The 26,783-nt window shown below is 38.5% G+C and overlaps 1 protein-coding gene across 2 annotated transcripts in view; it reads left to right on the top strand.

The window, feature by feature from the left end:
• LOC307170272 (NACHT, LRR and PYD domains-containing protein 3-like) overlaps positions 1-26,783 on the top strand; it is a 412,645-nt gene that overhangs the window by 26,332 nt on the left and 359,530 nt on the right. The window contains exon 5 of one of the 2 annotated variants that reach the window (XM_079891358.1): positions 7,320-7,493. The exons of the other annotated variant lie outside the window; for it this stretch is intronic. Coding sequence (XP_079747484.1) covers positions 7,320-7,493 — 174 coding nt within the window. The remainder of the gene's footprint in view (positions 1-7,319; positions 7,494-26,783) is intronic. 2 annotated transcript variants of the gene reach the window in all.

A 26,783-nucleotide genomic window follows, 5' to 3' on the forward strand; every position in this document is an offset into this window, starting at 1 on the left:
TGGAGGTCCATCCATCTGTAGTGAGAGCTACGTGGGCTGTGTCGGACAGTTCTATGTCAATTTCTCCTCGTGTCTCGTCATCATAGGTGTAATTTGCGGGTGGGACATGTCCCCACCATTTTTTGCCAGGGTCGATATTTACCCCACCACTTTTGAAACATCTCGCGGCACGAATGTACCAATACAAATAAATAAAGCGTCTCCAGTTAACTAGCAAAGTATTCTTTTCGTTCGTTTGTTAAATAAGAAGCAATCTAGCGCGGAAAGGATTATTATTATTTTTTTTTTTTTTTTATCAAGTGATCAAAGTGCTCGTTGCCGCTGACAGTGTTCTCTTGTGGCTCGCGCACACGCTGCAGTCTACACTGGGACGCGCGCTTCAATCCGTTGTGGAGACTCTCTATTCTTTCCGATGAAATCATAAAAAAAATCACACAAATCTGATCCTGCTTGATATACAACCACTGATAAACATAATCGATTTTGATGAAAAAGAAAAAAATATATACGAGTGCGGATTAGAACTCAGAACCTCTGACACGCTTGGCAAAAGTTATTCCACTGGACCATTGAAGTAGCCTACATACGTGAAACAGTCGATCTATTTATTTATTCACGTGAAAAAACAGCATATAGTGGAGTAGATCTCATTAAATGTCTAAGTAAACCCAGTGCACTATTTAAATCGTTTGCTGGACATCGTAATGTTATTCTGCATATATCTGATTTATGATTTAGCATTGTATTAGCACAGGCACGAGGCTACATTGCGCATGCGTCGAACCGTGCGAACCGTGCGACGCACACACGCACCGAACCGAGACAAGCGAACCGAACGGTTCGGATGTTTTTTCATGTACCGTGCCACCCCTAATATATATATATATGTCAATGTGTTATATTCTTATATTCTATGCAACTCACTTAAAAGGATAGTTCACCCAAAAATTAAGCGATCATTTACTCTAGGGCTGGGCGATAAAACGATAACGATAATTATCGCGATATAATTTTTCTCGATAAAACGATATCAAGAGGTCGATAAATGTTCGATAATGTTTATGCGCCAAAAGCGGAACGAAACTCATTTGAACCGCGCGCCACACGGACCATTTATCCGCTCGGCTAAAAGTCCAAACGGCAGCGCGAGCTCACTAGAGCAGAGGCGTTTACTCTGATCGCTCTCGGTCACGAAATCCAGTGAGAAGCGCTTGAATTCAGCGAGGAGCACAAATGTCTCAGTGATTTAAACCAGTTTAAAGGCAGATGAAACAGCGCTGACTAACAGGAGAAACACTGAGCGCAACGATACAGTCAGAAGGCTTTTCCGTCTACAAATTCCCATCATTTTGGATTTACTGCACGTTAGCCTAACGTTAATATTAACTGCACCTTGAAAGGTGGGATATACATATTGAATTGTATTATTAATGTAGACAATGTATTAAAGCACTAATGGAATATAATTATAGTATTTAATATTGTATAGGCCAGGGGTTTTCAAATTGGGTGAATGTGAGCCTCCCCTTTTAGTAGGTAAGGACAGCCGAGCCCCCCCTTCCCCAAAATCCTGTCCGTCCTGCCCTAACCCACACGTCTCTGCAGTAAATGACTTCATCATCTTTTGTGTGTTCATGACAATGATGAGTTTCAATAACAACTGATAAAATGTAAATATTATTTTATTTCCACAACTTTCTTAAAAGTGCATTCATAAATGATTATTTGCAACAGAAAATAATTTCCAACTTCATGCAGGCCTAATTGAGGCTACTTTTAAAATCACTGAACATCTGTAGGCCTAACCACAAGTCAACAAAACATGCGTAACGTGCAATCGGTGCCAAAGCTACCGCCGATAACACCTGACGGCTGAAATCGGCACGGTGTATCTGGGCTTTAAGCTCACATTTGAAGGAGATGCACATCATCTTGAACAAAACCAGCAGTGGTGGAAAGAGTATTGAAAAAAACATACTCAAGTAATAGTACCATTACATTCCAAAAAATGTAGTGTGAGTAAAAAGTACTTCCAAAAAACTACTTGAGTATGAGTAAAAAAGTAGCTTATTTAAAAGTACTCATGAGTAGTGAGGACTGAGCTGTGGATTCTACCCCCTTATAATAAACACTGTGCACTATTATTAATAAATTAAAAAAATTGCACTTACTGTAATTCACATTATATTTTGTTCTTTGTCAGAAAGATTGAAGAATATCTATCATCCATCTTTTTAAAATGCATCAAATCAGTACACATCACCATTTAAATCATATTACAGTATTAAAAAAAACGATTCAAAATTAGGTGAAAGGCCACTGAGCCTGAGCATGCTATTGTTGCACATAAAATATCAATATTCATAACTGTGCAAAGAATTAAAAAACCTTTAGAAACTCATATGATAGTTCAGCATCACACACCATGAGATGGGTTAAATAGAGAGATTAAAAAATACCCAATTTCTCTCTAAAATGGTACCAATTTTAGTGTTTTGATAAATGAGAATCACTAATATTATATAATAATATTATCAGTTTACCTCAGCTAATGCACTGAAAAAGGCTAAGATATGAGCTAACACTAATTACACTGTAATTCCATGCTATTAAATATGTTACAATTTAAATGTAAATGCACATTGTTCTATAAGGGTGGCATCATTCCCTTACATTTTACACGGCTACATTTACTCACATTGTAATGCTGATAATATAATTTGTAAGGAAAATTGTGCATTAAATATGGAAGTTATAACCGGGAAACATTTACAAAAAAAGAAACACACACACACACACACACACACAAATGCATGTCTCTTTGTAATATCTGCGAAGCTGTTTTATCAGCAGCATCCACACACAAAAAAACAGTTGAACATGAAAAACGTTTTTGCGCAAGTGCACTTGCCAAATGAAGACGGACTGTATGAAATGGATCAATTAAAAAAACGAGCTATTGTTTATTAACGAGCTGTAGTCACGCACTGACAGAAATGCAGTTCAAGTTAACGCCAAGTTAAAGGAGAACTCCGGTCAATTTTAACATTGAGCTCATTTTTTTGTACATTTGGAGTGCTGTCAATACAGAGAACAACGACAAAAATCGGTGTTGCCTACACCGAGTTATTCTATTTTTAAAATTTGCACCCTGTTGACTTCAATAGGGCAAGTACTAAACCTGCTTTTAGGCTCTTAACATCCTTGATGTGTCATTACAAGTGCACAGAAAATGTGAGTGATTCCTTCTGAGTGAACACGAGTGAGTCTGACTGCAGTAGATGTGAAAGATATGTATAAAAATGATGTTATTTAAGCCAGCGCAAATACCTGTTTACATCCTGTTTTTCGGTTGAAGTCCAAAGTAGTCGATTGCCGAGTTCACGCGCGTGATCATAGGTATTAAACCTATGCGTGTGAACTCTGCAATCGACTACTTTGGACTTCAACCGAAAAACAGGATGTAAACAAAGGTATTTGCGCTGGCTTAAATAACATCATTTTTATACATTTCTTTCACATCTACTGCAGTCAGACTCACTCGTGTTCACTCAGAAGGAATCACTCACATTTTCTGTGCACTTGTAATGACACATCAAGGATGTTAAGAGGCTAAAAGCAGGTTTAGTACTTGCCCCATTGAAGTCAACAGGGTGCAAATTTTAAAAATAGAATAACTCGGTGTAGGCAACACCGATTTTTGTCGTTGTTCTCTGTATTGACAGCACTCCAAATGTACAAAAAAATGAGCTCAATGTTAAAATTGACCGGAGTTCTCCTTTAAGGTGCACTGATACTGAATCTGGCGGCATGGCGAGCGCGAGACGCGGCAGTGCACAGATCATGACGCGCGTCTCTCTATAATGAGATTGTGAAGTAAATGGGAACGGGAATTCACCGCATTATGAACTCGTCACGCAATACTACGTGGGAACGGATTGCGAAAGCGTGGGCACGGTTTATGAATTTGTGGGTAGAGATTTCAAAAACTGAAGGCACGGTTAACAAGTCTGAGTGCGTGGATTAGGAAGTCGTGGGTACGGTTTAATAATCCGTGGGCACGATTTGTTAAACCGAGGGAACAGTTTGAGAATTCGTGAGTACTGTTTATAAACTGAGCGGATGGTTGCAAAACCGTCGCCACGGATTGTTTTTTTACTCACACAGGTGACTTCCTGGGCTCCGTATTCTCCCTTAATGCTGACTTCTGTTGACTTGGGACAATGAAACGACGCATTTTAAAGCTAATACTCGCACACACAATTACAGTTATTTTTTCTTCTCGTGTCGCGCCTCCCCTGTGGCTCTTTTGCGCCCCCCAAGGGAGGCGCGCCTCACCTATTGAAAACCGCTGGTATAGGCTATACTGTTTTTCATACAAATACCATAGAAATCATAGTTACATTTTGCCATGATAGTGAGGTGCCTGGTTTCATCTGTGGTTGTCATGATCTAAATGCATGATTATACTGGATGACCAATGGTTAAGTTTAATAAAACTCAAACAGTCAGAATATTACATTTTACCCCAAAAAAAAAAAAAAAAAAAAAAAAAGCACATGCTGAAACTAAGAAATTTTCCAATAAATATATTTATTTTGTTAAGGAAAAATGACAAGTGTTTGAATGTTCTACCTCAGATTTGTGAAATGTTCACCTGTTTGGCAAGTGTTTGTCATGATATATTCTGACAATAAAGAGTAGTTTAAAACCACAGTTAACGCTCTGGTTTCTACAACTTTCACTTAGGAGCAAAAATATGCTTTTAAACTTGAAAGAAATAATGATTTGACTTTTATCGTGATAATTATCGATATCGACTGATATAAAAAAAATTATCGTGATATTTTTTTTGGCCATATCGCCCAGCCCTAATTTACTCACCCTGCTGCTGTTCTAATGCAGTGTGCCCTTCTTTTTTTTGGACTATAGAAGGATAATTAAAAAAAATAATTCCAGCTCACACCCATTCACATAATGGGAGTGAATAGCGAACAGCATCAAGCTAAGAAAAAAGGCAAAAGTATAAATGGTCACATGAAACACATGTCATATATTCCAAGTGTTCTGGGGGGCATATGACAGTATTTGGTGAAAAACAAACCACAATGTAATTTTTCACTTAACAAAAGTGTGACTACATTCATGAGACTCGATTAGTTCTGCCTAATTGGGTTGTTCACAGGTGTTCACCCCGACTCACAGAATCAAGTGAAAAATCAAGATACATAATTACACAAAAACACAAAAAAATACATAATTGGAGTTGGAACGATGGTGATGATAAGCTTGTTTCTTCTATCTTTTTGATGCACGTTGACGCTGGACGTGTGTTTGGTTCCACACTGTCTTGCTCTGTCAGAGCCAGTCATTAATGCCCAGTAACTCAGAGGGTTCCCTTGACCAGGGAAATAGAGGTGTTTGAAATCCCACACATTGGAAAGGGGTAATGCCAGTGGAGGGTTTCTGAAGGGAATTTTGAGCATATTCAGCCCAGCGTAAGAAGCTGCTCCAGTCCGACCGATTCTGTTGACAGTATAATCTAAGAAACCTTGTGAGTTCTGGGTTTAGGTTTTCGCTTTGATGTTTGATTGTGAGTGATATCCTGAGGTGAGGCTTATATTTAAATTGAATTGGTGGAAGGCCGTCCAGACCCGAGATGTGAACTGGGAACCCCGGTCTGAGACAATATCTTCAGGTAGTACATGATAATGAAACATGTAGTGGATGAAATGTTCTACTGTTTCGAAAGCTGTTGAGAGCTTACGTAGATGTGTTAATTGACATGCCTTGAACATAAACATTCATGACTGTAGTATATTGGTGTTACCCTGGGAGGCCAGGAGATCAGTGACAAAATCCATAGCAGTGTGTGACCAAGGTTGTTGAAGAATGGATTGTGGCTGTAGAAAGGGGATGTCTAGAAGACTTTGCTGTGTGCAAGTATGACTGTAGAAGAGGAGGTCAGCAGCGCCATCTGCTGGATACCAGTATTATACATCCAACAAATATACAGAACAAGCTGACATAGTGATCATGCTCCAATCACGCAACAGACAGCCAATCAAATCGCAGCTTTGGTCAGGTGACCATGCGCAGAACTTTTTAGTTTAGTTTTTGCTCTACCATAGACAGATGGTCCATATAATACCATCTGTCCATAAAATAGAGAACAAATGTTTGTGCAATCAGTCCAGGTATGCGAGTTCTGAGATTTGTAGTCCAAGTGCTAATACTCCGATGAGGGAGACCACTGGTGGCAGACGGGAGGATTTTCAGAGGTAGCATTCATGTCAAACTAGTAGTACAACGATCAGTTCAGGTGCAGACATGCACAGATGCAGAGATGATCAGTTCAGGTGCAGAGATGCACAGATGCAGAGATGATCAGTTCAGGTGCAGAGATGCACAGATACAGAGATGATCAGTTCAGGTGCAGAGATGCACAGATGCAGAGATGATCAGTTCAGGTGCAGAGATGCACAGATGCAGAGATGATCAGTTCAGGTGCAGAGATGATCAGTTCAGGTGCAGAGATGCACAGATACAGAGATGATCAGTTCAGGTGCGCTCCATGTTTCCACTTAAACAGATATGCGGCTATAGCGATCTATCATATGCATAAAAGAGTGTCAAAATGTTTCATTTGAAAGTTAAGACCTTGCTCTTATCAAAATAACAAAGCTCATAGTGATTATTTGATAGGAGTAAGTAACAGGCTATTTATTATGTTTGTAAAATGATTACCTTCATCTGGGTGTGGATGGTGATGATCCCTCAGGTGCTGTACATATTAGATGTGTTCTCCGCTTTTTCTGACACTTTTCATCTAAATGTTTTGCATATTGCATATCTGTCTTCAACTACTCCTGAAGCATGTTTAGATTCCAGAATTCCACAATAGCTTATTAAAATAGCTTCTTCGGCAAGGACAAGAGATTGCATTGTTCCACCATGTTTTCAATTTGAGAGTTTCACATGCGCTGAAAGTTGATTTGCACACACCCTGCCTTACCTAGACAATCACCTAGTGAACTCAGCTACTATAGTAACAGCCTCACAGAGTATCCAGACAGAGGGCACACCACACACAGTCTGAAAAACTAATTATTTATTTATTTGTTTTAAATAAAATTCTTATTGTTTAATAACGTGACCATTGTAATCACGGTCAATTTTGAAATTGGGTAATCTCAACATCACTAATTGTAATCAATCAGAGGTCCTTGTATAGATAATCGATGGGTTGAAGAGCCGTGCTTATTTTAATGTATATTCTCTAAAAATGAAGCACACTGACATTGACACTGTTGTTGTAGATTATCTCAGTGTTTGGTGACAGAGGAAGGTTGTGCTGCTCTGGCTTCAGCTCTGAGTTCAAACCCTTCACACCTGAGAGAGCTGGATCTGAGCTACAATCACCCAGGAGAATCAGGACTGAAGCTGCTCTCTGATGCAATGAAGCATCCAGACTGCACACTGGACAAACTCAAGTAAGTGGACCAGTAAGAATCATCCTGGCTGGTGTGTATATGAGAGAGACTGAGAGTTTTTAATAGTTTTTGAACACTGAAGGGGTCCCAGTGTGTTACAAAGTGACACCAAGCAGTCCTGACAAAGCATCCAGACGAGTTGTTAGTGAGAATGTGTTGAGAAAATAATGTATAGACTCTGATACTATAGAAGCTGTAGAAACCTCACAAAGGACATAGTACTGGTACATAGTACTTCCTCCTTCATTTCCCAACTCTCTTTAAGAGACCCCCATCTTACACCGATCACTCAAACAGATAACCTTCTCGAACATGTCTGTGAACCAACGCGCGTCACGTCACCTATCAGCGTCGCGCCAGCCTCAAGATCTCTCACTGTTTAAATCTACCAGACACTCCGATTGATGCACATGTGCAAAGAGACAGTAAAATACTGCTCCATCTTATCTTATATTTTATTCGCTCTTTTTGTCCATAATGGAGCGCGTCACGTCACCTTAGCGTCGCGCCTGCCTCAAAATCTCTCACTTTTACTGCCTGATACTTTACTGAAGGGAAAAGCAGAAGAAGATTCCTCACTACATCAGTTTGTTTGTTTTATAGCCTAGGCCTATCTATTTGAATTTATTTTATTTACTTTTTTTTGTTGCAAATTGTTGATCATTTTTATTAGGCTACTTGTGATCGATATTCTGATAAAGGTCTATGTAGAAATTGTGTCAACCAAGTAATTAATGTCCTATAGCTCCCATCTTTCGCATTAGATGTTTGTGCGAAAAACTGGCAAAATAACAACTAAGTGCAAAACGTTGCCGTGCCCTCTCTTTTATTTTAACATTTTAGATTAATCATTAAAATGCTGTCAATTTCACACTCTAAATTCAGTATATGAGTCCATTTGTGTTGGATTTGCGTACTGGTGTTGATTTTTTAACGGCCACTGGTAGAGTCACCGATTGGTAAAAACCCATGCACTAATTTCTATTTATTTGAATTAAAATAAAATTTTGTTCTTTGCCTGAACAAGTTTTTTTGTTTGTTTTGCAGTTCTCGCTGATGCAAATTCAAAGACCTCATCCTTAAATTGATATTCTGTAATATTCTGGAAATAAAATGAAATAAAATAGCCTATAAAACAAACAAATCGATGTAGTGAAGACTCTTCGTCTGCTTTTCGCTTCAGCATGTCAATCGGAGGCAAAAAAGAGTGAATAAAATGTAAGATAAGATGGCAAATAAGAGCAGTTTTTTACTGTCTGTTTGCACATGTGCATCATTAGGAGTGTCTGGTTGATTTAAACTGTGAGAGATCTTGTGGCTGGCGCGACGCTTAGTAAGAGCCACTAGATGCACTCAATTACGGGCATGAGTGGCAGACACATATAACGGTGACTGTAACGGTGACTGGTCGAGTGGCAGGCGCATATAACGATGACGGGTTGAGTGGCAGGCGCATATAACGGTGACTGGTCGAGTGGCAGGCGCATATAACGGTGACGAGTTGACTGACAGGTCGAGTGGCACCGATACCATTAAAATTTTACAGTTCCGGTACCAATTTCGGTACCACAGCAAAATCTGTTGGAACTACTTTTCTATTTTATTTAACTATTTGAAAAAAATATGAAATTCAATTCAATTACTTTATTTATGACGGTAATCATAAGTAAATAATACATAAGCATTAAAGGCTACATGCTTTTTAAACGTAAATATTGCTTATAAAAAAAATCCCATGGAGACGTAGCTAAATCTACTGTACAGTAGCCTAATATAATTATTTCTGTCAATTTCTTCAAGTTAAACCGAACTTTTATTTTTGACGGGTTGCCGCTTTGAGTTTCTGTGTGTGTGTGTGTGTGTGTGTGTGTGTGTGTGTGTGTGTGTGTGTGTGTGTGTGAGAGAGAGAGAGATACTACGATAGTTTTTTTTCTCAAATTAAACGGTAAAATGCTCATGAAGTGACTCTCAGAGTGGCTCTGGAGATGAATTTCATCATGTCATCATATCGTGACGCAGCAGAGAGCGTCACTCGTGCTTCTGTGTGTGTGTGTAAGGTAAATGAAACCGCGCGTCTGCACCATTCATTCACACAGAGACAAGCAGACCATGCAGGGTTAATATTTAAATAGTCTTTTTGCAGTTTAATATAGGGATGCTCCGATCCACCTTTTTTATTTCCGATACCGATTCCGATACCTGCAATTCAGTATTGGCCGATACTGAGTACCGATCTGATACAAAGGTAAAATGTTAAAAGTGCTGAATTACTTAATAAGCTGTATGCATTACTTTGCAAGATATCAGGCTTGACCTAAACAATATTTTTTTTTGCCTTGTAAAACAAAATGACAAACAATGTATTCACAAGTTTAGTGATTTATTTATTAAACCAGCACCAGAGCAACAAGTGCAAAATAAAATAAGTTCAGTAGCTTAAACTTGACAATCAAAATTAAAGTGCAAAATTTGCACAGGATGCTATTTGCACTGCAAATAGGAATTAAGCATCCAAAACAAAAGCAGCTGAACAAAAAAACAACAGCTTCACTAGCTTGGTAAATGTGCACAAAATAAATAAATAGAAACAAAATCTCTTTATAACCGTTTAGTTAGTGCAAATATAACTTCAAAATCAATGCACAATAAACAATAAAACAGCTGAAATTTAGCAAAAAAGCAATAACTTTACTATTCAAAATAACAGGATTCAGCTCTTTTCAATGCTTTAGTGGAAATAACATTTAACATCCAACACAGAAACAGATAAATAAAACACTAGCTTCTCTACAAACTGAAATTTAATATCCTGTTGTGTTTAACAATTTAACGTATCAATCTCAGTCTTGAGCATCACTGGCAGGTTCTTGCATAGGAAAGCAAGCATCTCTGCTCTCTCAGCTGTCAGTCTGTTTCGCTTTTCATCCAAGATACAGGAAACTGTGCTGAAGAGCCTCTCGCTTTCTACGCTAGTGCAGGGTGCACAGAGGTAATTCAAGGCAGCGACAGCAAGGCCAGGAAAGCGCTGGCGGTTGACTTCCCAGTATTTGTATGGGTCGTGTGTGACAAGGATTGTTTCCTCTGTAAAAAATCCATGCATTTGGACAGCAGTGCTGGAGCAGCTTGCTGCACCACCAGGTTCCTCACGCTCCTCCCGAATTCTATCAAATTCTTTCATGAAGCTACTGCTGCTCTTACTTCTGCATGGAGCTACTGCTGCTTCAAGTTCTGCCCGGGAGGCTTTTTCTGGTGGCTCTGAAATGTCTGATGCCTCTGCCTCATCACCTGTGGTCGTCCTCAAGTCTTCTTCCAGTTTTTTGGCCAGTGCATCTTTACCATGCTTTGCAGACTCAGCACTGGTAAAGAATCTGAAAAAGATACATACATACATACATACATAAGTTACATAGTACATCATACCAATCAGATGGTAGCACATTTATCCTTTAAATCTGACATCAAAGTTAATCTATAGTGCACATGTACTATGTTGTTCAATATTCATATTCTCAGTTAGCCTGGCTAACGTCAGACCACTTTCTCTTTGAGACGTGGTCTGGGAACCACATGTTCATTTTCTCGTATTTGAGGCGTGGTTTACGAATGCCCAGAGCCGTTTATTGGGCGCTACAAATGTCTATCAAATGCGCCTGTACGTAGCTCATAGCCAATCGTTTCAATTATACCAGATGACGTATGTAGAGCGACAGATATTCAACGAAGAAGACGACGATGGGTCAGAGATTAATGTGTACACCAGAGTCCTGCACGGGTCCGATTTTGTAAATCCGCACCCGCCTGTACCCGCACTGCTTAAAACCGCACCCAACCCGTTTTCCGTCAACAGCACTAATTAAAATCTGCACCGACCCGCTTAAAATAGTACCGACACCCGACCCGCACCCGAAATAAAAATCAGTTTAGACTATCACATTATAGACACACTTACAAAAATGTTTATTGCCAGGTCATACAGAAGTTATTACACGACAATTAACACAAGGACAACTTCAGCCGAAGCTGTCAAAAGGCCGGTAGCCTACATGAAGAACATGGCTAACGTTACCACAAAACTGAGTTACGTTAGCCTTATCACATTTTACCAGTCGAACAGACGCGGCTACAACACCATCTGCCACGCAATTTCGTCTAGCCTACATCTGACCATTTTGGGTTCAAACACGCCCTGCACACCACACATACTTAACAGTGTTAAATATGAAAAATACCGTTCGATAGAACTGCTTTCTTACCACAGTTTCTGCGTGCTTCCTCAGGGATGAAGTTCCACATTTGCGGCTATCCAACACGAAAATGTTTGCAGCAAAGCCTTTCACAATATTTTCTTCAGATAACTCCAAATTTCTCCCACACACTGGACTTTATTTTTGATGACGTATTGTCGACAACTTTACAATCTCCACTAGCTATTCTTTTCTTCAACTCCTCAGCATCCATCTCGACGACTGCAAGCAGATCGCGTGTGCGCGGTTATGAAGAATTTTTTAAAAATGAAAGTAGCCTAGGTAACGTTATAGATCCTGGCAGGGCGTGGCGCGTGGGCACAAATAAACTGATGTTGATTTTAAATTATTTTATCAACTTGAAATACAGGCATATTTTTGTAGATGTGTTCCTAAAAATATGCATATATTTGTACGTCTCATGTTAGATCCATAGATATAAACAAACTGCTTCGGTGTGTCGCATAGATGTCGTCATCGTCTTGCTGCTCCCTCCCCGTTCTGTGATTGGTTCCCTAACTGAGGCGAAAATTTGGTCCATGGTGTCCAGGCTACCTAGCAGCGTGAATAAAATCGCGCTGCGCACAAGGCAGCATGGGGAAACCCAGGCTAATTCTCAGTTCTATTAAAAGTAATTTTACATCATGGCATCTTATTACATTTACATTTACAGTCACAGACTAGTATAACTTGTCACAGTGTGAGAAAAAACATGAAAAACAAAGAAAAAAATAAATGCAGCTCAATAACTAAGTCTCAAAAATTACTTTAGTCATTTACTGCATACTTGTCTCTCACGGAGGAGCGGAAGCATAAAAGGAGGAGCTGCGATGGTGAAGGACGAGAGAAGAACAGCAGGCCTGATTGTATGTTGTGTTTTGTTTCTGAGGCCAGCAGTCGTCCGCGAGGTGCCGCTGGCTTATACTTTCATTTTTGTATGTGTTTTATTTATTTATTAAAATGTTTAAATGTTCACCGGTTCCCGCCTCCTTTCCATAACATCTGAACTGCGTTACAGTCTGCTACACATATGGCATCTGAATATATATTTATTTACATGGCTTGGTTGAATTCTAATGTAGAATGCGGTGTGTTATTTCTTGATAACCGCTGCTAAGAATAACACACCATTGCCATGAAAAACAGAGCGTTGCTATGGACACAGGATTCTAACCGCAGAGACGGAATGGACTATTTTCTTTAGCGGAAGCAATACAAATCGTTTTTAAATCAATAAATTCCTTTTTAAATCAATATTTTGTGTCAAATTATTATTAAAATTATTAATTGTTTACAGTCTTACCTGTCTTTGTATCTTGCGTCGAGGAGGGTTGAAAGTGCAAACAGAGGTTCATCTTCCACTGTGCTGAAGTGTTTATCGATAGCTTCTAGGAGGGTCTTTTTCATAGTTTAAAGGGGGGGTGAAAAGCTCATTTTCACTCAATCTCCTGTTAATCTTGAGTACCTATAGAGTAGTATTGCATCCTTCATACCTCCCAAAAGTATTTAGTTTTATTATATTTATAAAAGACAGATAGGCTGTACCGAGTCTTTCTGGAAAAAGAAAGAGCGGCTGAAGGTGGGCCGTGTGGGCGGAGCTAAAGCTGTGAGCTAATGCGCCACACTAACAACACAGAGACATTTGAAGCAGATACCAGTTTTACTCACCGGTTCCAATCACGACCGCAAACCTTTATCATTGCGACTGCTCGATCCTTAAGCATTAGACGATCTGCAAATCCGTCGATCTGGGCTTTGTTTATAAAACAATCATCTCGAAATGCAGCGAACAAAGTCTTACACAGCTCTGTTGATGCTCTGGAAAAACAAACTGCATCCACTGGTCCCTTAACGCTGGGTTCTTTGGGAATCTGTGCAGGGTTGTCTTGCCCTGGCAACCAAAAACACACTTCTTTGGTGACATTGGCTTCCAAAACACGAGCAGAGGAGCGCTTTGATGAGGTACTGCTTTCGCTCTCTCTCTCTCTCTGGTCTACGAGTGCGCGCGCGCGGTCTCCCGGCAGAAGTGCCCTTAGGACCCATATAAGGAAATTCGCCCTATCTTACATGAGACAGACCCACACTCGGAAAAAACTTTCCGAAACTTGTGACAAACCGGAAGGACAATTTTTGGCACAGAAATACTCCTTCAAACGTACAATTTAATTTGAAACTTTGTCCATGTTTAGCATGGGAATCCAACTCTTTAACAGTGTAAAAAACTCAGTATGCGTGAAATAGCATTTCACCCCCCCCCCCCCTTTAAATCCCAGAGTCGGCATCGGTTTCCATGGAGAGGACACGTTTGAGAACAGTGACACTTGGGATTACATCAGCAGCAGAGGCAGTGGCTGAGCTCACCTTCCTGGTGAACTCCTCAAACGGTTCCAGGCAGGTCTTTGTTTTTTCAAGCAAGGCCCACTGGTTTGCCGTGAGTGTTGTGGGTAGGTCATGGTCCGCAGCATAGGCTGACAGAGCTCGCTTCTGTTCCAGCAGACTCTCTATCATGAAATAGGTGCTATTCCACCTCGTTCGCACGTCTTGTTGGAGGCGTTTTGGTTCCATGTTCATTTCGAGATGTATATCTTGCAGCCGGGAATATGCAAGTGGGTAGTGTTTAAAATGCCCAACTATGTGTCTCCCACCTGCAACAGCATCACTCACACTGCGCTGTGAGAGAAGTCCCTCGTTAACAACAAGCTGCATTGTGTGAGCAACGCATCCTAGACTGCGCACTCCCATGATGTCCATTGCTCTTTTCATGTTACTGGCGTTGTCTCGAAGAAAAACGTGGACTCTGCTCAGCGGGATTTGCCACTTGTCAAGCATTTCCTTTAGAGTAGCTGCAATCGCGTCGCTGGTGTGTGACCCGCGAAAGTTTGTTGCATTTAACATGGCACTTTTTGGCACAAAATTCACGTCCAACCAGTGTGCCGTTAGACTTAAGTGACATGGGAGAAACGTCAGAGCTCCAGATATCTGTTGTAAAACTATCAGTACTTTGACATCTTTCATTTGTTCGGATATGTGTTTGCACATTTTTTGGTACAGTTCAGGTAGAGCAATCTCGGATAAATATTTCCGCTTCACCATGTCGTACCGTGGCTCTAGATGGTTTATTAGGAGTCTGAAGCCCTTGTTCTCAACGACGGACAGCGGTTGCCCATCCATAACAATGAAATTCAGTATGCTTTCTGTGATTTTTGCTGCTTTCACACTACCATGTGGAAATTTCTGAATTTTTTCTGTTGTCTCTTCCAAAGTTAGCTGCTTTGTGCCGTTGCGTTTTTGTTTTTTCAGCTTGTTGAACTCGGCATGCTCTTTGGGATGAAATCTCTGTAAATGCTTCATTAAATTTGTAGTATTATAATTCGAAGTTTTATCACCACCCCTCGGAACATTTACTTGGCATATATACTGCGAACCGCGTTGGAACTTGTTGGCATAACTATTGTGAAATACCTCCAAATCACAGATGTTTTGGCTCGCTCCATGCTGTTCGCTGTTCTATACTCCGAATGTTAGCTTGTTAATGTGCTGCGTACAGTGCACGTTGCTAGCGTATGATGTCACACACTACGCACAGCACAGCGGCGTCTCCATGGCATCTCCATAAACTTTCATATCGACTAGCAGATCGGGGCAATTGTCGCCGATACCCGATCTAGCATTTTATTCAGTATCGACGCCGATACCCGATACAAATATCAGATCGGCGCATCGCTAGTTTAATATACACAGACACTATATATATCGTGGTATATATCGGCTACAGACAGTGCTCCAAGTAAAAAAGTTAGTCTGTTTTACAATTCGTTTTGGATAAAAGCATTTGCTAAATGACTTAATGTAAATATAAATGTAAACTCATTAGAACCCATTATAATTCAAAATTTTGTGCGAATGCACCACACAAAAAAAAAATCAGATGTAGGGGTATAATTTGTAAATCAGACGAAGTCCGTAGATAATACTAATCTGAGCAGTGCACTATTGTTGTAGAAATGTTGATGATGATTCAGGAAATGCACCAAGTGATGGTGAAAAACTGTAAGACATTCCTTTTCTGCTTGAAGGCTCAGCTGGTCTGGTCACTTAGTTGTGTTCAAAATGAAGCTTTCCTTGAGTACAATGTCCAGCAGATGCTCCATATTGCAGATGTTGGGGGATGGTTGTGTGTGTGTGTGTGTGTGTGTGTGTGTGTGTGTGTGTGTGTGTGTGTGTGTGTGCGCGCACATTTAACATTGCCCTTGTAGTATAGTGTTGAATCATCATTTCTGTGATTTTCATGACAAGTTGTCGGTTTTATGGTCTAGTGGGGCATTATGGATCGAAACATCCGGAGTGTGACTTTAACAACATACAGCCAGATATTGCATTTATTTATTTATTTACTCAAACCTTGTTTGGGGCTGTCCAATAGCACATAACTGTGACAAGCCGTTTTACATGTGCTTGATTGGAATAATAGCAGGGTAAACTTAGTGACATGGGAGGCCAGAGCAAATTAATTTACCATTTTATCTAATAGTGAAAGAACAAATCCACTGTTGAATTCCCACGATTTTTTCAATATAAAATAAAAATAGAGAAATGTATTAAGGCAGCCAGAATAGATAAACGTCACATTTACTGTCACTCCCTCGGCAGCGCTATTAGAAACACCAGTTACTGTTACTTTATTTATTTATTTATTTAGTCATTTTATGTCAGGGCAGAATAACACAAGGTATATTAAATGTATACATTACATTTTTCAAAAAATAAGAAAATATATAAAGTGTATAAAGTTCTATAGTTTTTAAATTCTCACTGAAAGAGGAGGCAGAGTGTGGGGAGTGAATTTCGAGGGGGGGGGCGGCGTTCCAGTTGAAAAAAAAAAAATGCGTGTAAATTGTGTTTGGGTGGTTAATAATAATTATTATTATAATTATTTTTATTTATATAGCGCCTTTCGAACACCCAAGGTCGCTTTATAAAGATATGTAGTAAATGCAGTGGTTCTCAAACCGGGGTCGTGAGGTGACAGAAGGGGGTGCGGGAACAACATGCTGAATTTTGCCGTTCCTTTAATACTGCCTTAAAATGAGATTTAAACTGAGCAGGCTTTTCTATCAGGTAAAATGCTTTAAATACATGACATCCGATCCGATCAAATTACCTCATCTTTTGCGGTCAAAACTTTCTGTGTTTAAGCAGCGTGTATAGGCTATAATATGACAGGTCTCGTGCAGATTGAGCTATACTGCTGTTCTCGACAATGTACATTACCTTTGTAAAAGTAGGTATTTAACACTTACTAGCATGAAGAACAAATATAGACACAGGCTGTGCATGGAGATCGATATAAGATTCAAACTCTCTTCGATACAAAGACATTCCCTGTGTGAGTTCCTGTGTTTAATGTTGATCACATTATATGAAGATCCACACGATTGCAAATGTGACATTGATTTTATACAACAGTTCAACAAATGAAATATTAATGTTAAGTGATGTTCATTTTCAACACAGTTGCCAGTATTTTTTACAACAAAATAATAGCTCCAACGAAAGCCACAGCAGAACTGCAGCGCACAGCAGTGTGTGTGAACGAGTCATTAGAGTCAATGATTCAATGTTAATTCATAAATACAGCCACTTGCTTCATTTCTGAATGAATGACTCGATGACTCTCCACCTACTGTCGGTTTTAATTTATTATTTAAAAGCATCACTTCGTTTTTACCATCATTGCATATTTCTTTATTGAAAATTTATTATGAACATTTATTATTTAAAGCATTATTTTATAAAGGTATTTGTAACCAGAGTGTTGAAACCGACTGAATATGACACAGCCCCGCCTAAGATATTTTTCAGCAGCCGTCACTGATATATATATAGTGTGTGTGGACATTGTAACGATTACTATATTTTATCTACAATATAATAGCTGCATAAACGTAGCACATTATATGTGATAATAAAAACGTAGAGGGATATTGATATTTATCAGTGGCATTCTGTAAAATTGTCTGCGCTATGTCGTCTTTTGTTATTGGCTAATGCCTGCAGACTGCAGCCAATGGAAATGCTTCTCTATCAGTGCGCGTCTTTCTCACTGCTCACAGAACTTCAGGCCGCTTGAGGTACATAAATAATCTTGAATGATGAACTGTAATATTGTTTGAAAATCTGAATAGAAACCGTTAGTTTAACAGATGTCATATCAGAAACTTTCGTATGGGTAAGCTGTATCAACGTATCTGAAATGATCCGGTCTATTAAAATAATAAAAAATGGCCATCTTAAAATTAACCGGTTGTTTTGTTCAAAAAGAGCTTTTCGAATTTCGAAATCTAATTTCCGTTACACGTATCGAGTGAAAAAACAACAAACAGTAACAGATCCAGAAACGCACACTGTAGGCCAATCCAGAAATACATGCGTGAGATGCAATTAGGGGTGGGGGAAAAAATCGATTCTTAGATGAATCGCGATTCGGGACGTGGACGATTCTGAATCGATTCACAAATGTCAAAAATCGATTTTCTAAAAAAAAAAAAAAATTCTAATAACGTAACATTGACGGAACTCAAAAGGCGGAACTCTGAAGCGGACGTGCACGTGCGCGGACAGTCTGTGGCGTGCACATAACAGAGACGCGCACATAACGGACGCATGATGGCTGAGCGCCAAATGTGCAATGCCAGTCACAAAAAGTTACATTTTGACTGTAAGTTACTCGCAGATGTTCATTCACTTTCTTTGTATAAGCTGTTTTTGATTGTGGTATACAGCAAACATTTCAAGTCATAACTCTTTATTATTTAGTTGTGTACTATAAGTCAAGAGCGACTTTGTATGTTACTAATTATTCAGAATATGCATAAGTCCACAAGCATTATACGTTATGATAGCTTCTGGTACATAATTCTATATTTTTGAACGAAAACTGTTTGTGAATTTGCTACAGCAAAATGTTTTTTTTTTGTATGAAGGATTATATTGCTAATTGGAAATAACAAGAGGATGTTAGAAGTCTATTATTAAATGCTACTATGCTAGAGATTCAGAATATGCTGAAGTTTGTATTAATTTACTACAAGTACGCTGCTAGTACAAGCACACATTTATTTTCCTGTTGGTTCTCAGCAATGTTGGGACATATGCTGGCAAATGTAACCTTACAGTTGACTTGCCAAATCACTTCCATTTGTTTTATTAATAAAATTAATATAGGAAGTATTAGAAGTAAGTTCGTTAGGGTCATCATAAATACTTTGCTTTAAAAGTACCAAGTAAAAAAATGTTTTCAATGTTTTTGATAAAAGGCACTTCCCTGAGAATTGAACTTAATAAATGTGAAAAAGACACTTTAATGTCTGTCATTATGTTTGTCATTCTGTATAGCAAAGCAGATGAGAGTAGATCATGATCAGAAACCTGATTAGAAATCATTATGAATAAAATCGAATTGTTTTGAATCGAAAATCTTTTTGAATCGAAAATCGATTTTGAATCGAATCGTGGCCTCAAGAATCGGAATCGAATCGAATCGTGAGATGGTAAAAGATTCCCACCCCTAGATGCAATATTATCTGCCTGCAGAGCCGGAGGCTGCATTTTCAGGACCCCACTTCTAGGACCCTAGTTTTTTGTGACAGCGCCACCTACCGACTCGGAGAACCGCAGTCTCAGGAACGCATTTCCAGGACCCTAGTTGTGCCAGGCAGTATTTCCACCCACCCAGTTTTAACTACATTAGAGTTTTACAGTTTTATTACACCCAAATACTACTTTATTTATTGCAATTCAACCTGGTTCCTAGGAATGTTGAGAAATTATTGGGTCTAAGTAGCATAATATAAAAACTCAAGAAAAATAAACAAGGAATCATGTTATAGTCTTTTCAGTCACTAGATCGACCACATTTTCAAGTACAGAGGGAAGACAAGGATGACTCTGGGGGTAGATTGTGTATATTTTACTAAATAATATATCACACCTCAACTTGAACACTAAATATTTTACAAAATAATATATCACACCTCAACTTGAAAACACTAAATATTTTACAAAATAACAACTTAACTTGAACACACAAAATATTTTACAAAATAATATATAATAACTGAACTTGAACACACACAAAAACAAATTTGTTCATGATGTGGACCACAAACAGAACTTCATGGACAACATCATCACTGACTCCTAAGAGAGAGAGAGAGAGAAAGAGAAGTGAATTAAATAAGGAACATTTAGTTAAACATGTTCTACTCTCTAATTTTTTTTTCTTAGTTACCAAACAGTGCACACATATCAATTAATGTTCATAATACTATTATTGCATACTGTTCAAAGATTAAAAAAAAAAAAAAAAAAAGGTTTTGATGTTGTGGGAAAAAAAAGGTTCTAGAAACACTCATGTCAATAAAGCCCATCTCAACTGAGGAAAAAAAAATAATAATAGAGAGATGCAAGAAATCTGAATAGAAATAACATTGACACGACTTTTTTTCTGACCATATATATATGAAAGCACTTCATATAGCATACAGTACACAGTAAATGACACAATCTAACACGTGGTATTTTAACAGTCAATTATTATAATGGCCTCTCTGATATGTCTGACTATTAAAATGTCATATGTCTCAACCAACATTATAAAACCATGTCAAAATGAAGAGACGTAGGCTACATATAACATGTATTGTGGGTAACGTTAAACAGGCTGACTGTGAGCACGTGACAGTGAAAACATTACGATTATTTTAACTGAATTAAAATGGAAAAACAATGTGTAATTAACAAGCTTTCAGAACGAACATGCTACAGTTTTATTGTGCTGTCAATAAGTCAACACAGGCTTATCACGCAACAGTTCTGTTAAATGAACGTGCTAACAATTCATTTTACAGCATTAGAGGCTGATGGGTGATGGCTATGCATTCAAGACTATTTATTTAGCAAATCACCATCACGTTTGCTACGTTAACTTTCCAATTAAATGCATCGCAATTGTAAAAATGTATTCGCATTTGATACTCACACTCTGATTGTCGTCCATCTTCGCTGCTTCACTGGTCCTCTAATTCGGTAGGTGGCGCTGTCACTAAAAACCTAGGGTCCTAGAAATGCGGTCCTAAAAGTGGGGTCCTGAAAATGCAGCCTCCGGCTCTGCAGGCAGACCCTACTCGTGAGATGCACAAAACACAAATGGCGACACATGCTGGTCAAAACTGTAAATGTAATACAGGCCAATCATGTAATGATGATACCTTTTACAAACCAACTGCAAATGTGTTTAACAGTTACAAAGTGAAATCTATTAAATACAATCTACTGGTTATGTAATACTGTACACAGGGCCGGTTCTAGACATTATAACTCAAACTAACGCGATTGCTGTAAAGGTGTTTAAACAGTCGGAATACCAGATATGTCATGCTATAGCTAACACATTTGTGAATATTTTGAATAGAAAAGGGAAAAAAGCAGATCATCAGTCATTCAGCGCTATTCATAGATGCCACCTACGTCACTATAAATAGAACGCCGCCATATTTGTGACCGACTCGCCCGGTGTGGCCGCCCAAACTGCCCATTTGAATGAGAGAGAGAGACAGAGATACCTGGAGAAAATTTCTATTTTAGGCTCCGATCCTTATTTGTTACCCCCAGTTTTCTTTAGTCCATTATTATCTGCCCCGGGCTTATCCCATTTGGCCTTTCATGATATAGAAATACTTAAGTCATAGAGCTTCATGGCGCGCGTTCATGAGAGTCGAGGCGATGTCATGAATGAATCTATGAATCTGCAGCTGTTCGGCTGGCATAAATGATCAGCACAGCCAAAGACATCAACCGAATATCATAAAAGACTGCCATATCTGTCCGAAAGAACAGATGTTCAATTACAGAGAAGAAGGTTTAATCATAGACAGTAAAAGAAATGGACACAGCGACCCCATTGGAACTCAATTGAGACAAGTGAAGCCCATTTTTAGCGATTTCTTAGCACTTCCTTTCCTGACGCGCAGACTCAAACCGAGCAAAGCGTTACACGGACCACGTGAGCAACCCGTCTGTCTTCTAGTAGCTGTGCCAAGAGAAATCTGAATCATTCCCTTCCGAATCTTGCAGAGACGGAGAGTGTGAGTAGGAGATGTCCATGAGCTTGGAGCAGGAGCAACTTTTGCTAGGTATTCTGATTAATTACTTTGTCATTTTGCCTCTACGTCCCCCCGATTGCCCGCGAGCTTCTCCTCCTGTCCATACGGTAATCTCTCTAATGTGCGACAGAGAGTCGAGTGGTTATGACGCAATCGTTAGCCTATTTTTACAAAAACTGCTTCTACGGGGCCATAACATAAGCTACAAGGTAATGAAGCCTTTTATACATTGTCGTGTTTCTTTAGAAATAAAGATGTAAATAAAGATGCCTCAGATGTAAAGTTATTCGCTGTCAAAGTGACGCCAAAATGAATGGGAGTCAATGGGATGCTAACTGCAGGTGAAGTTCTGCTACAAGATGGTGGCACGCGGCCGGCTTCAACTTCCGGTCGACTTCCTTCCCGCCTGGGTTTAATACACACAAATATCGAAATGAAAGACTCTTTCGAGTCGAATCTTTTTGAATGATTCGGCTGCGATTAAAAGCTATCAAGAGGTAAGCTCAGTGATTATAATATAACGACTTAAATTGCAGTTTGTTCGTCACATAAAGCTATCATATGAATAAATAACGATATTAATATAACGGACGAGTCGTATTAGATCACTTTTATTATACTTTTGTGATGTTTTTTTGTCTTTTATTATTTTTTATTTTTTTGGCGCGACAGCCCCCAGTAGGCTAATGTTACTCATTCACTTTCATTACATCGACAAGAAGAGTCTCCATTAGGCTACATATTCAAAAATGTCCCTTTGTCTTCCACGGAAAGTAAACTTAACCCTCTATCTATGGCATGGTGTTGCCCTCAGGCAACAAACCACATTTTTGGACCTCACACCGCCCCTTTAATTTTTTTATGTATTTTTTTTATATATATAATATCACCTGACATGTCTGTTCAATGAAATGAGGGGCTGAAGTGGGTGTGACCTTTTTTGGGGGGGTGGAGCTGTGCTTTAAAGAAGCAAAACCACATGCTACAGAGTGCCACCAATTAGTAAGATAAATATCACTTTTTAACATGTTTAAGTTAAAATATTGTTTTATTAAAAAATATATGCATGTGCATCAGTATGTAAAGAAGTATGTTTGATTGTTTAAAGATTTATTTTGTTTTTATTTATATACTAAAACTGTGTTTTTTTGTTCGTTGCCTCAGGGCAACACTGTGCTATGAGGGTACTAAAACTCACAAGGTTTTCTACATAGGTGGAATAGGGAAAACAAGCAATATGTGCATTAGAAGGTTTATTTTGACAAACATCAATCACAAATGGTTTCAACCTATCACAAACATCAAATAATCAACAAAAACAACTATTACTACTAATTACAACTAACACCCCCCCATAACACTTTATGTATAAATGTTCATATTCATATGAACATTTACACCAAACACTACACACACATACATATGGGGGGTGTTAGTTGTAACACCAAGTTTAACATGGGTTATAGGTCGAAAGTTGAATGAACGAGCACCTATTTCTTTTCGATTTCTTACAGGTTGAGTTGTTGTTGCCCATAACACGCTAGCATTCTGTAATTTCATTGCATCTCCTTTCGAATACAACATTCAAATTACTAGACAAAAAATTATATCCTGAGAAAAGTGGATTTTGAGGGTTTTTCGCCGTAGACCTCCATTCATTCTGCACTCGCCTGCGAGCGCCCCCGCATGGACAGAGACGTGTTACTGCAGCCAGTCCAGAAACCGGAAGTAAGCAGAGAGTGCCAATTCTCTTCCTATTAGACATTCTCTGGCATTACTGAGACCGTCGGTCGCAAAGATGGTGGCGCAAAGCTACAGTGACGTCATGTGAATCGAATGAATTGTGGTTGCGAGTGTCACGTGACTAGCAATGACGCGTCACCATGGAAACAATAAAAACTCATGTTGGAGGCCCCCCACCCCCGATAAAAAACACTTGAAGAAAATATGATTCCTAACCTTTTTATTTATACAACATTTAATTTTAAATATAGTATATTTTTACTTACACAGCACTACATAAGTTTGGACACATTACTATTTTTAATGATTTTGAAAGAAGTCTCTTATGCTCATCAAGCCTGGATTTATTTGATCAAAACTACAGAAAAATAATATAGTGAAATATTATTAAAATTTAAAATAATGGTTTTCTATACTTTAAAATATATTTCTGTGATGCAAAGCTGAATTTAGTGTCACGTGATCCTTCAGAAAACTTTATAATATTCTGATTTATTATCAAATGTTAGAAATGGTGCTTAATATTTATTTAATAACCTGTGATACTTTTTTTCAGGATTTTTTGATTATTTAAAAGTTGTTTAAAAAAAGTCTTCACTATAACTTTTTATGTATTTAACACATCCTTGCTGAATATTCCTGTTTCTTTCTGTATTTTTGATCAAATAAATGCAGGCTTGTAGAGCATAATAAGAAACTTCTTTCAAAAACAGTAAAAATAGTAATGGGTCCAGACTTTTCACCGGTACTGTCTGTACATATTAATCAAACTTTATCTAAGGTAATCTCTTTTTTGCTTTATGAAGATGTTTAATGTTGTTGTTGTTGTTTTGCTGTTTTATTCAATTTTTTTATTCAAGTAGATGAACATACGTGCTTTTATCATTTTTCTCATAGCTGCGGTATGGGCAGGATTTCCCCTCCCATTTAATCAATATTGAATATTGTCATATTATTAATATCAGTATCAGTATATGATATTATGAGAGAGAGACGGGACAACGCATCATGTTTATTTATATTTTATTTTACGAAAAACACAACGTTTTGTTTTTATTATTTGCAATAGCCAACCCCAGGGGGTTAAATGAAACATAAAATAAATAATTTATATAATTTAGTTTTTTTTTTTTTTTTTTAAATAGTGAATTTTGGGCCCAATGAATTTTGCCCATTTCCACCACTGCATATAACGCTATAACTCAAACTAACGCGATTGTTGTAAAGGTGTTTAAACAACAAAACACATCCACTTGCACATATTTGACAATCGGAATATCAGATATGTCATGATATAGCGAACACATTTGCGAATATTTTGAATAAAAAAGGGAAAAAAGCAGATCATCAGTCATTCAGCGCGTTTGTGGTTGCGGTGTGTCACGTGACTAGCAATGACGCGTCACCATGGAAACAATAAAGTGATACGCTCTAAATTAGTGGTTCTCAACGGGGCCGTTGGAAGCAAGAGTTTTGAAAGGGGGGCGTTCAGGTGTTAATGTTCACGAGTTTAAATGTATAACGCAATTTTTTGTTCATTTACTTTTATTTCATTTTAAGCAGTTAGTAATTTATTTGTAATAAACACTTTAAGTGGGCTATTTAAAAAGTGTTAGGGCTATGTATATGTTCAATTATGTTGTAAAACTTGCGCAGAATGTGATGTCATATTGTGTGTGCACGCGCGTCTATGGTCCGCAGCCGCTCTACTCCTGACCGCAATAATGTCAAACATATGATGTGCAGTCGAGTTCGGGTGTGTGTGTATGCTGTTTAAATGAGTGTTCTCACCGATACGCTTGTTGTGAGTTTTGATGAGTTGTATCTTGACGACTTGATATTATTTCTTATTCAAAAGTGCCTTTTACAAACTTTTACATGTTTAGGCATTAACTTAGTTATTGTTAACTCCGTACCTCGGTTTTTGGGCCACGGTCTCGGTTCGGTTTCGGTACATGTTTTGTGCAGAAAGAGACTGCTATTTCATCCCAAAAATATGTTTTATTTTTCTTATGAGCATAAACAGAATGTCACAGTAAGAACATCAATGTATGGAATAAATTAACACTCTAGTCTGTACTGAACAACACTAAGTAATACAACCTCTTCAACTATCACTTATATGAAATACAAAATGTAAACAAACACACTTCAAAATATTCAAGTGGATCCCAATTCCAAACCTTGATAACTGGTATATGAAGTGATCAATGTGAAAGAAAAAGTGCACTTTTACCTTTAACAAACATAAATTAGCTTGTGCTTTGAATAAAAAAAAGCAGAGCAAAATAATATAATAAAAAAATACTGCATTCAGGATACAAAGTGCAATGTTATTTACTCATCCACTATTGAGAGATTCTTGTGCAAAAAGATGAGTCTATCAACACTGTCTGGTGCAAGGCGAGACCGGTTGGCACTAACGATGTCCCCAGCAGTGGAGAAAATTCTCAACTTTTCAGAATGCCGCAAGCGCACCGTAGGTCACGTGACAAGAACCAACCAGAGCGCGGTTGCTTTAGCAACGACAGACGCCTCCGGAGCGCAACCGCCCTAGCGCTTTGGAAAAAGGAGAACGCGGCGCGCCTAGCTTTTTCTACGCGTTTTTAGGCGCGATATGTGAACGGTGCCTAAAGCAAAAACTAAAAGGATCAGCGCGAACTCAATGGCAAAACCGAATCCACGAGGGTAGATTGTACCGTGCAGGGCTGACCGAACGGTCCGGGATTTTACCGTGTACCGTTGCATCCCTAATTATTATTATCATTTACTTTTGAACAAAGTCTTATTTCATGCAAAGTGATAATATAACTGCACTTTTATTTTCTCTATTGAAAGTTTGTAATGCTGTTATTTGATGTTATGTTTTTAAAATGTGATGTTAATAAACTACATTTTATTAACCCTTCCCTACCTCCAAAGTGGAGAATGCCAGAACACTGCTCTAAACTGTGTGTGTGTGTGTGTGTGTGTGAGTGAGAGAGAGAGAGAGAGAGATGTTGAATTTTGTATGATTGTGAGATTGTATTCTTGAGATAGATGTACATTTACTTTTACTTTTAAACAAACTTACAGATGTAATTAAACTAACAATAGGACACAAATGTGCGAGTGCTCTGAGTCTGACTCTTCCCAGTTTA

This window comes from Squalius cephalus (genome assembly GCF_949319135.1).
Source record: "Squalius cephalus genome assembly, chromosome: 1".
In the NCBI taxonomy this organism is placed as follows: Eukaryota; Metazoa; Chordata; class Actinopteri; order Cypriniformes; family Leuciscidae; genus Squalius; species Squalius cephalus.